Source organism: Coregonus clupeaformis, chromosome 26 (genome assembly GCF_020615455.1).
Source record: "Coregonus clupeaformis isolate EN_2021a chromosome 26, ASM2061545v1, whole genome shotgun sequence".
In the NCBI taxonomy this organism is placed as follows: Eukaryota; Metazoa; Chordata; class Actinopteri; order Salmoniformes; family Salmonidae; genus Coregonus; species Coregonus clupeaformis.
The window spans coordinates 11325461-11338180 of NC_059217.1; the positions used below are offsets into that span (position 1 = coordinate 11325461).

General features: G+C 42.0%; 1 protein-coding gene across 1 annotated transcript in view; it reads right to left on the minus strand.

The window, feature by feature from the left end:
* Window positions 1–721: 721 nt before the first annotated feature.
* adgrl4 (adhesion G protein-coupled receptor L4) overlaps window positions 722–12720 on the minus strand; it is a 28443-nt gene continuing 16444 nt past the window's right edge. The window contains exons 8-16 of the mRNA XM_041849224.1: window positions 6208–6321; window positions 5765–5964; window positions 3517–3696; window positions 2578–2781; window positions 2123–2343; window positions 1969–2035; window positions 1609–1700; window positions 1175–1343; window positions 722–954 (exon numbers count right to left, since the gene is read on the minus strand). Of these exons, the coding sequence (XP_041705158.1) occupies window positions 892–954; window positions 1175–1343; window positions 1609–1700; window positions 1969–2035; window positions 2123–2343; window positions 2578–2781; window positions 3517–3696; window positions 5765–5964; window positions 6208–6321 (1310 nt within the window). The 3' untranslated portion in view covers window positions 722–891. The remainder of the gene's footprint in view (window positions 955–1174; window positions 1344–1608; window positions 1701–1968; window positions 2036–2122; window positions 2344–2577; window positions 2782–3516; window positions 3697–5764; window positions 5965–6207; window positions 6322–12720) is intronic.

Here is a 12720-nt window from a genome sequence, read left to right on the forward strand (position 1 = left end):
CATACAATGCTGTGTTGGTGTACTACACTCATCCTCCATCTGTTAACGATCAATACAGATTTTTGATAGAAAACAGAAGTGCAAACTGGTGAACACCAAGTTAATAAGGTATCTGAGAAACTGTTAAGTAATGTGAGAATGCTCAGTCATTATATAAAAATATAACAGAAGCACGATTCTGGGTTTAGGATGAGACAGTGAAATGTTTAGTGCTAAAAAACTAAACACACAAAAAATTCTCACAAGTCAAAATTTAGAATATTAAAGGTTGACTCAGCAACATGATGTAGATGCACAAAGTAAAAAGCAAAGTGGGTCAATTTCTGCAACAACTCAGCTGTTTTGGGCCCGTGGTGAAGCGAACCCATGCACATGCGCAGATACTACGTGTGACTGTGTGTGAGAGAGAAGTCTTGCGTCACGCTCATCGCAATATCTGTGGTGCTGCTCGTGACAATGTCATTTTCCTTAGTCTACCTTTGAGTCAATCTTACAAGAATATAACAAGAAGGAGAAAACAGATTTAAACACAATACATTATTTGCTACATGAACAATTTGCATCAGTTGAACAAGTCTGTTCTTATTATTATTATCTTTGCCTGGTAAACGAAGCATACATAGTGGTAAAGAATGTATTGTACAGGGTAGGTCCCCTGTAGCTCAGTTGGTAGAGCATGGCGCTTGCAATGCCAGGGTTTTGGTTCGTTTCCCACGTGGGGCCAGTATGAAAATGTATGCACTCACTAACTGTAAGTCGCTCTGGATAAGAGCGTCTGCTAAATGACTAAAATCTAAAGATATTGCAGTGCTGTACTCTACTTTAAAAAAATACTCCAGAGTCCCCAGTAACATTTGCTGATGATGGGCCCTCTGGATTTCGCAGCCTTGTTCATCTCAGGCACTCAAAACAACATGGCACATTTTTGAACAGCCGGTAGTACTCCTCTTGGATCTGTTAAAGTCAAATGGAATGGCGAATGTATAACACATTAGTTAGCCTCAGTGGGTGGATGAGGTAAAATATGACAAAATTTTTATAATAAAGAAATTAAACTAAGGAATGCTCAAGTAATTACAAATAGGGCCAGAAGTTGTTTATCTACTGACCATATGATCTGACCAGGCAAAACTCTGGGCCATAATTATGAACCTAATTGAGAGGAAGGTGTTACCTTTCTGGACAACACACAGAGGAAGATGAAGATGAACATCCCTTGGAAAGCGTTGGCAATGGTGAAGAGATAGGCTGTGAGAGTGGTCTCGTTGAGGATGTGCAACACACCAAATGTCCAGGTGGCGCCCAGGACAAACAGAAGGGCAAGGGCACCACGAGCACAGGACCTAGAAGGACCATATATGCTTTTGTCATTGTGAGCCATATTCTGGACTTGATGTACAGTATGTGTGCTTAACTCAAGGCTCATACAAATCAGCTTAATGCTAACGTTTGTAGCTCAAGTTCTTCCCTAACATAAAGTATCTGCTCAATATTCAGTACTTCTGTGTGACAATTTTACTAACTGTAACAATAATATATATATTTTTTACACATGTTGAGTACTCAACAAGCACTGGGTCTTTGGCTAAAAGTCAATATCAGGCTTACCTTATGTTTTCGTAGTGGCTAATCTCGGGCTTCTTCACAGCAGTGTGTCGGTACACTTTGTAAATGATCACTCCAAAAGCCAGGAGATTGACCTTAGACCAGATAGACACATACAAAACCATGAGAAACAACCTAAAACTACTACAACATGTTGTTTGGAGCAAACAACTTCTTGATGTAATTATGGAATGTCATAAACTTTATTACCAATTACTGACATGCAAAATGATAACATGTTGTATATGCATGAATCAATGTGCTTCCAGACATTTCTGAAAGAAAGGAAATTCTTGAATGTCCAATAAAATTTGTGAAGATTTATTGAAAATAATTTGATGAAATTAAAATGTTGAACCTTACCAGGATAATCAAACACGCAGGCCCAATGAAACTCCAAATAAAGTTATTTTCTGTGCTCAGCCAACACCTTTGAAACATAAAACAATGTTTAACCACATGCTGGTGTGTAGTGCTAAAACAACACCTAACAAGCACACTCCCTTTTTCTACTTACACTTTATTGGTACCATAATACTTGGAGCCAAGTGTAGCCGAAATGGCCACCACCACTGCAGGGCTTCCATATCCAAAGATGTAAAAGTTGCGATGCAGGAATCCTTTGTTATAGATGACACCAACCACTATAAGGTACAGATGGATCCCCTCAATGCACATCCAGGCAAAAGCCGCTAAGAAGAAATAATGGAGAAGCCCAGCAATGATGGAGCAGAATAGCTGAGGGCAGACAAAGAGATAAACAAAATGGACCTTTATCATATTAGACAGACTTACCATCTATGAAATCTTATAAGACAAGGGTGACTACATATGTAAACAAATGCAAATGAGATGCAGACAGAGGCACACACACACATACACACTGGTTCACTTTATGGAACATACTGTCTGGCTATGTTCAAGAATATGCTGTTCAATATTTATTGGAGCCGAAGTGCAGTCAGTGCTCACTTTATGGGTGTTCATATTGATCCCGACCAGAAAGATGAACTCAGCCATGAAGAGGCTGCAGCACAGGTTCTTGTGAATGGTGGTTCTGGTACTCTGTATCTCACTGAAGAACCAGAAGGTGAAGATGCACATGGACAGGCAGATGATGGAGATGATCATTCCCAGCTGAGTGATCCTGGTCAGAATGTTGTAGTGGGCCGCCATCTGAAAAGAATAACCAACACAGTGAGAAGGTGCATCCTTTTTACAGCTCAGAACTCATATCCCCCCTCTCCCTGCTTCTCCCCCAGTTTTGTTGTTGTCAGAAAATAGAAAGTGACATATAATTTGAAAGCTACAGCCCTTGTGTTTTTGGAAACCATTAAGTAAACGATCTGACCTTTTTTTTTTCATTTACTTAAAAAATCATTTTGGGACAGTAATTGGGGACATATTTTATTTCAAATCTTGACTTCCAAATCTCTTATTCCCCGAACGAAAAACGTAGTACATTTCAAAAAAAATTGGCCTGCTGTATCTCTGTATTTTATGAGGGTATTATACAATATTATGTGTTGTTTAGAAAAGGCCACCAGAAGGCGTCAGACTTTAAGATGTTAAACCTACAATCTAGTGCACTTGTGTGGTTGAATGGTATAACCCCCAATACTAAGCATAGAGACCAAAAGGTTGTTGGTTCAATCCCCATGGACACCATTCACATTTTCTTGTCTCCTGTCCTATATCCCTCTATATTTATGTGCTGTCTGAATAAACAACACAAAATATAAAGGAGGGTGCAATTCCACTCTCCTTTAAAAAAATTAAAAAAATACAAGTTAGCTAGTCTTTTCTATTGAAAATCACTTCCATTTTGCCTTTGATGCAAGATGTTTAGATAACCAACGAGACAGCCACAGGGAATTGGAATACATTCATATGGATGGTATGGACACTTACGTTGGCCCGTCCAGAAGACATAAGAATGGCGAAGTGTGTGAGGTGATTGCAGGAGCATGTGGTGGTGGTGCTGTTGACGTGGGTTTGCTCACAGCCCTGTGTGGCCCAATGGCCCTGCATGCTGGACGGATCGTACTCCCAGAAGGCACATTTGGTTACATCATCTTTGGTGTCAATAGGCTTCAAAAGAAAGGGAATAAAATAGCAGAATTGGATATGTTATGGCAAAATACAGTGAGGGAAAAAAGTATATCATCCCCTGCTGATTTTGTACGTTTGCCCACTGACAAAGACATGATCAGTCTATAATTTTAATGGTAGGTTTATTTGAGCAGTGAGAGACAGAATAACAACAACAAAATCCAGAAAAACGCATGTCAAAAATGTTATAAATTGATTTGCATTTTAATGAGGGAAATAAATATTTGACCCCTCTGCAAAACATGACTTAGTAAATATATAATATGCCATTTAGCAGACGCTTTTATCCATGGGTGGTCCCGGGGATCGAACCCACTACCTTGGCGTTACAAGCACTGTGCTCTACCAGCTGAGCTACAGAGGACCACAGTTTTGGTGGCAAAACCCTTGTTGGCAATCACAGAGGTCAGACGTTTCTTGTAGTTGGCCACCAGGTTTGCACACATCTCAGGAGGGATTTTGTCCCACTCCTCTTTGCAGATCTTCTCCAATTCATTAAGGTTTCGAGGCTGACGCTTGGCAACTCGAACCTTCAGCTCCCTCTACAGATTTTTTATGGGATTAAGGTTTGGAGACTGGCTAGGCCACTCCAGCACCTTAATGTGCTTCTTCTTGAGCCACTCCTTTGTTGCCTTGGCCGTGTATTTTGGGTCATTGTCATGCAGGAATACCCATCCGCGACCCATTTTCAATGCCCAGGCTGAGGGAAGGAGGTTCTCACCCAAGATTTGACGGTACATGGCCCCGTCCATCGTCCATTTGATGCGGTGAAGTTGTCCTGTCCCCTTAGCAGACAAACACCCCCAAAGCATAATGTTTCCACCTCCATGTTTGACGGTGGGGATGGTGTTCTTGGGGTCATAGGCAGCATTCTTCCTCCTCCAAACACGGCGAGTTAAGTTGATGCCAAAGAGCTTAATTTTGGTCTCATCTGACCACACCCAGTTCTCTTCTGAATCATTCAGATGTTCATTGGCAAACTTCAGAGGGGGCTGTATATGTGCTTTCTTGAGCAGGGGGACCTTGCGGGCGCTGCAGGATTTCAGTCCTTCACGGCGTAGTGAGTTGCCAATTGTTTTCTTGGTGACTATGGTCCCAGCTTCCTTGAGATCATTGACAAGATCCTCCCGTGTAGTTCTGGGCTGATTCCTCACCGTTCTCATGATCATTGCAACTCCACGAGGTGAGATCTTGCATGGAGCCCCAGGCCGAGGGAGACTGACAGTTATTTTGTGTTTCTTCCATTTGCAAATAATCACACCAACTGTTGTCACCTTCTCACGAAGCTGCTTGGCGATGGTCTTGTAGCCCATTCCAGCCTTGTGTAGGTCTACAATCTTGTCCCTGAAATCCTTGGAGAGCTCTTTGGTCTTGGCCATGGTGGAGAGTTTGGAATCTGATTGATTGATTGCTTCTGTGGACAGGTGTCTTTTATACAGGTAACAAGCTGAGATTTGGAGCACTCCCTTTAAGAGTGTGCTCCAAATCTCAGCTCGTTACCTGTATAAAAGACACCTGGGAGCCAGAAATCTTTCTGATTGAGAGGGGGTCAAATACTTATTTCCCTCATGAAAATGCAAATCAATTTATAACATTTTTGACATGCGTTTTTCTGGATTTTGTTGTTGTTATTCTGTCTCTCACTGTTCAAATAAACCTACCATTAAAATTATAGACTGATAATTTCTTTGTCAGTCAGCAAACGTACAAAATCAGCAGGGGATCAAATACTTGTTTCCCTCACTGTATGTGTCTGAAAAAAATACAAAATAAATGGGGTGGTTCGTGAAAAACAAATGGCTACCTTTTGATTGTGGAAATACTGAATGACCATATCGTGCCTGCATGCACTTGTAAGCTAACATAAGACCATGCACATTAATCACAACTCTCCATAACTTAACTTAAATTGTAGCACAAATCTCCCATTGACATCAAAACAGGATTTATAGGAGTGTTGTAATTTAGTATGTGCGTCACAAGTTAGCGGTCTGCCACTGGAGAGCTAATGGATCAGTCTAGGCTGTCTGTGTGACTGTGAGCATACCTCTGTGTGTCTGAGAGTGAAGGTCACATGGTCCAGCTGGTACATGTCAGCAGGTTTGATGGCGGCCGCTATCACCTGAGAGTTCACAACGATTTCCCCTGTTTCTGCGTAGCGCGTGTAGTCTGTAACACCAGGGTCAGTGTTTGGTTTCAGGATGCCACCGACACTGTCATACCGCAGGAAAACTATGGACACACTTCCTGATGTACAGAAAAAAAAATATTGAATTTGAATGTAGTAATATTGAAGTTTATATCAGATGTTGATACAGTAAGTGCTAGTGTTTGGTTCTACATTTGACAAATGTAGAGGATCCCCCAAAAACAATAACATTTGACTTGTTACTTTGATAAGATTCTCATCACATTTAAATGCATCTTTAGCTGACATTAATGCCTTAATGTTGTCATGAATGTTGTTTTTCCTTTCATCCGATCTCTTACCATTTTTGTTTCCCTCCTGCCTTTTTGGATTTAAACTGATACGATCTCCTCCCATGGAGACAGAGAGCTCGGTTTTCTTTGTTTGCTGGACATCAAAAGTGTAGAGTTTAATTTCTGTATATGAAAGAACAGAAATTATTCAGTTGAGTGGAATAATAATTGTGATTAATACAGCATCTGCGTCAATAGAGAACGGATTTCCAACTGCCGGTAGGCGTCTGACTGCCGACATTTTCGCTGGTTTCTACATGTAGAATCGGTTTTCAAATTATGGTTGGCACTCTGTTCAGAGGTGCCAAGTACACTCGGTCATTAGGCCTGCACTGTAAGACTTTTCTGTAATTTCAACAGTAAAACACTGTAGAATGCACAGTAAAAATACGTCAATCACTTTAACAGCATACATGCTGTAGATTGCACTGCATTATGGGTAAAATGTAATACTGTTATTATCTGTAATTGGAAGCCTCCAGTAAAAATTACTCTAACATACTATATTTCTTTACAGTAATAGCTTATTCCTACTGTAGATTCAAATGATCAGTTTCAGGCGCCAACCTCATGCTGTCAGGTGAGACACATAAAGCTCAGACTATTTTAGTAAATATATTCTTGAAGCTGCTGTGAAGTGGAAGAATATTTTCAGCAGCTGCTGAGTAGGTACCTTGACTTGTTTATCTTTATTGCTAACCAACGTTGAATTACTACATGTTTTCTTAGCTAGATAGCTGCCTTACGTTTGCTAGCTAGCTATAGTAAGCTATCTCAAGTTGACAAGCCATTTCGGTCTGCTCTAAATTGCTCGTAAATATATTTATGTGCGACCTAGAAAACAAATCACCCAGATAATAATTGTTGTGATGATAGGCTTCGCTGTACCGCAGCCTCTGAGTGCCATAGAGAATAAATGGAGCGCAGATTCGTGACCATTATGTTTTCACCATTACTACAGAGAAAATGGCTTGTTTCTAGCAGTTCAAAATATTTTACACAAATTACCGGCACAACATCATTATTTTTCGGATTGACGGGCCACAGCATCACCCGCTAAAGCCAATGCGAATTACCAGTGCACCGGTATTGTATTGAGGTGCCTGCCGACCTTAAGTGCGTCCACTGGGCAGCTCTATCACAGTGTCGCCGTTGGTAGGTAGTAACATGGCCATTTATTTTTCCTCCCAGGATTAGATTTCAAGGAAGATGTCCCCGTGATACAGTATACTCAATGGGGAGAGCATGAACGGAACAACACCGGGACAATGGTGTTTGCATCCTGTAGCACTAACTCCAAAAAGTTTTGGGACACTGTAAAGTCCATGGAGAATAAGAGCACTTCCTCCCAGCTGCCCACTGCACTGAAGCTAGGAAACACTATCACCACCGATAAATCTACAATAATCGAGAATTTCAACAAGCATTTTGCTACAGCTGGCCATGCTTTCCATCTGGCTACCACTACCCCGGCCACCAACTCTGCACCCTCTGCTGCAACTTGCCCATGCCCCCCCCGCTTCTCCTTCACACAAATTCAGACAGCTGATGTTTTGAAAGCGCTGCAAAATCTGGACCCCTACAAATCAGCTGGGCTAGACAATCTGGACCCTTTCTTTCTAAAACTAGCCGCGAAATTGTCGCAACCCCTATTACTAGTCTGTTCAACCTCTCTTTCATAACGTCTGAGATCCCCAGAGATTGGAAAGCTGCCGCGGTCATCCCCCTCTTCAAAGGGGGTGACACTCTAGATCCAAACTGCTACAGACCTATATCCATCCTGCCCTGCCTTTCGAAAGTATTTGAAAGCCAAGTTAACAAACAGATCACCGACCATTTCGAATACCACCGTACCTTCTCCGCTATGCAATCTGGTTTCCGAGCTGGTCATGGGTGCACTTCAGCCACGCTCAAGGTCCTAAACGATATTATAACCGCGATTGATAATAGACAGTACTGTGCAGCCGTCTTCATCGACCTGGCCAAGGCTTTCGACTCTGTCAACCACCGCATTCTTATTGGCAGACTAAATAGCCTTGGTTTCTCAAATGACTGCCTCGCCTGGTTCACCAACTACTTCTCAGATAGAGTTCAGTGTGTCAAATCGGAGGGCCTGTTGTCTGGACCTATGGCAGTCTCTATGGGGGTGCCACAGGGTTCAATTCTTGGGCCGACACTTTTCTCCGTGTATATCAATGATGTCGCTCTTGCTGCTGGTGACTCTCAGATCCACCTCTACGCAGACGACACCATTTTGTATACATCTGGCCCTTCATTGGACACTGTGTTAACAAACCTCCAAACGAGCTTCAATGCCATACAACACTCCTTCAGTAGCCTCCAACTGCTCTTAAACACTAGTAAAACTAAATGCATGCTTTTCAATCGAACGCTGCTGGCACCCGCCCACCCGACTAGAATCACCACTCTCGACGGGTCTGACCTAGAGTATGTGGACAACTACAAATACCTAGGTGTCTGGTTAGACTGTAAACTCAACTTCCAGACACATAAAGAATCTCCAATCCAAAGTTAAATCTAGAATCGGCTTCCTATTTCGCAACAAAGCCTCCTTCACTCATGCTGCCAAACATGCCCTCGTAAAACTGACTATCCTACCGATCCTTGACTTCGGCGATGTCATTTACAAAATAGCCTCCAACACTCTACTCAGCAAATTGGATGTAGTCTATCACAGTGCCATCCGTTTTGTCTCCAAAGCCCCATACACTACCCACCACTGTGACCTGTACGCTCTTGTTGGCTGGTCCTCACTACATGTTCGTCGTCAAACCCACTGGCTCCAGGCCATCTATGAATCACTGCTAGGCAAATCCCCGCCTTATCTTAGCTCATTGGTCACCATAGCAGCACCCACCCGTAGTCTGCGCTCCAGCAGGTATATCTCACTGGTCATTCCCAAAGCCAACACCTCCTTTGGCCGCCATTCCTTCCAGTTCTCTGCTGCCAATGACTGGAACGAATTGCAAAAATCTCTGAAGCTGGAGACTCTTATCTCCCTCAATAACTTTAAGCATCAGTTGTCAGAGCACCTTACCGATCACTGCACCTGTACACAGCCCATCTGAAATTAGCCCACCCAACTACCTCATCCCTATATTGTTATTTATTTTGCACCCCAGTATCTCTATTTGCACATAATCTCTTGCACATCTAGCATTCCAGTGTTAATACTATTGTAATTATTTTGCACTATAGCCTATTTATTGCCTTACCTCCATAACTTGCTACATTTGCACACACTGTATATATATATTCTGTTGTATTTTTGACTTTATGTTTTTTACCCCATATGTAACTCTGTGTTGTTTTTATTGCACTGCTTTGCTTTATCTTGGCCAGGTCGCAGTTGTAAATGAGAACCTGTTCTCAACTGGCTTACCTGGTTAAATAAAGGTTAAATAAAAAAATAAAAAAAATAAAAAAATAACAATGTCCTCCTACTTGTCACTGTTCACTCGGCTCTCAGCTGTGCAACATTCGCCCGTGTCCGTATAACCTCTCAAAAACATTGTTCCATAATGTTACAGTATTAGCCAAGCCTGTTCACTTGACCAGTAGTATATAAACATTTGGTGGCAGAGAAATTAAATAAAATGTTGTGAGTCTGGTAAAATAATCTGTGGTATTGTGTATTTATTGGTTTGAAATAGGTGTATCTAGCTGTCTTATTAGTATTTGTTCAATGGCTCAACTGATTTCATAAACTACACTGAAAATATAAACACACATGCAACAATTTCAAAGATTTTACTGAGTTACAGTTCATATAAGAAAATTTGTAAAATGAAATAAATAAATTAGGCCCTAATCTATGGATTTCACACATTTTCACTGGGAATACAGATATGCATCTGTTGGTCACAGGAGACCTCTAGTGAGGTAAATACAAAACACACACGCCACCTGCTTGATATGTCCCCTTTCTTTTTACCCACAGTGTAACAGCCCTGGTGCTCTCTGTCTCTCATTATACCGTATTCTTTATTTTTCTATGCTTGTCCTAGGGCTGAGAAGAGCTAACAAATCAGAACTGAGGAGGATTGTTACGGCGCCCCATGAGGAACACTAGATGCTGCACTGACATCTCTCTCCTGGATGCTCTCCTGCCCAAACTGTCCCGTTGTGTGTTCCACCGCCTCTGAAACCCCTTAACCTGAATAGAGTTGCCCCTGATCATAGATCTAGGATTGTAGCCAATCCCAATTTTAACTCCATCTCTCGCTCTCTCTTTGTCTCTCTCTCCACCACATCTCCCCCACACAGGCACACAATATGGTTTTTAAACTAGTGTTTTAATGATGCTCTTATTTGGTTACATGTGTTAACTGTTGTTACTTCTATTGTCAATTATGTTGTTCATTTGTTGTCACCAATTGAATAAATGTATTTTATGTAAAAATGTATCGTTTTTTTCAGGGAGAATTACACTATACATTTACAGCATTATACTGGCACCAGAATTGCCAGCTTAATATTGTAATTTTGCTTTATAACAGATGCTGTTATATTTTTGACAGTACTATATTTACAGTAAGGAAAATGTTTTATAATAAGGAAAATAGTACTATAAAATATTTTACAGCATCTCTGCTGTAAAGTAAAATGACAGTATTAAGCTGGCAACTCTGGTGCCAGTATAATGCTGTCAATTTAAAGGGAAAAGTTTTACAGTGTGGGCTTCCGGGACTTCAGACCCAAATGTTTTTAGTCCAGCCCCAAACCTTTTGATGGTCGAAGAATTTTGAATTTGCGGGTTGTACGTTAGACAGCAGAGCCGACCCGCTTGTTTACAGATGCACTAGGGTTGGACAGGCTTCATGTGTAGATTAAGACACTGCGGCGTTGGCGCGAGATATCACTCGGAAAACGTATCTTAATCAGGGGATGAGAAATGCGTTGTACTCTGAATTGTTCCATTATCCCAACTGTTACACCGAGAAGATTGAACAACTGCTGTTTTTTAAATAAACTGCTGTTTTTGTCCTCATGCTAGCTAGCAGTAGCCACAGCAGCCGTTATGGAGCTTTTTTACCCATCGTCCTCACTGACGGGGAACTCGTGATAGGTTGCTTGAATCAGGCGGCAGCCATGTTCCTCCTGCTGACGTGACGTTTTCCTCACGACCCAGCCGCCCTTCTCCCGACAGGCGACACTACCAGTCAGAGGCAAGCAATTCTTTCAGCTTCAAACCCTGTCATCGCTTATTTTTTATATATTGATAGATTATTATCTACTTGTTGGTGATTTGGACACCAAGGAACCTGAAGCTCTCAACCTGTTCCACTACAGCCCCATCGATGAGAATGGGGGCGTGCTCAGTCCTCTTTTTTTTAGCTGTCCTCTGAGTGGAGGCTAAATGCCAGAGATGCAAAACCGGCCTGCCAAGGGCTTATAGTGGTCCTATGAGTGCAGGCTACCCGCCAGAGATGCAAATCATGTCTTGAACAGCAAATTCCGCTTATCTGCTGGTGGGAGGAATTTATAGCCTTGGGTGTGGGAAAGCGGAAAATAGCAGACGGGAGGACATTTTTGGCATACTGGCAAAGGATCTGATTGGCTGACACTGCCATTCCAAAATGGCTGCTGTGGCTTCTGCTACCTAACATAAGGACAAAAATAACAGTTTTCCGGAAAAACAAGCTGTCATCTCGGTGGAACAGTTGGGATAATGGGACAATTCGGAGTACAACGCATTTCTCATCCCTGGATTGAGGTATGTTTTCCGAGCCATACCTCGCACCAGCTCCGCTGTGGCAAAGGAAGCCTGTCCGACCCTAGTGCAGCTGTAAACAAGCGGGTCGGATCTGCTGGCTAGCTGTACTCTGATATGAGTTTCCATAAACCTGCATCACTTGCGCTACAAGCAGTAGAGTAGGCACTGCAAGAAGCCCTAGGAATGAAGCACAGCTAGCGGTGCCTGCTGTGATTGGTCAAGATTTTACAACCCAGTGGACCACTCTGGACCCATCAACCCACGTCCCTTGACTCATTTTCAGCAGTCTACTTTTTCAAAAGTCATAAACTATCTTTTAAAATATATGTGTGCCTGCCTAGCGCAACCTGAATGCCATAGAGAAAAAATAAGCGCAGCGTCGTGACTGTCATGGTTTCACCATTACTTTACTGAAAACAATTTGCCCAAGCCGTACAAAAGATATGATTCATTTTACCGGAGATAGGCTATTTAAAAATATATATATTGCAAATTCGAGGGAAACATTAGATAAATAAACCATTTTAAACCGTTTTAAAACTATGCTACTCGCAGACTGTAGCCTATTTATTTGATAACAAACAAGCTGGTTCAGTCATGTTACCTTATCAGCTAACAAGCTGAGGGGTATTCCAGAAAGCCGGATTAGTGAGTTAGTGAAATCTGTCAAACCAAAATTTGAGCAATAGCAACGACTGCTCTGAAGCAAACCTGCTACCTAGTAGGTTAAGTTGATCTTAGCCTGTCCGGGTGAATAAAGACGGGGCTTCTCCGCCAATCAGATT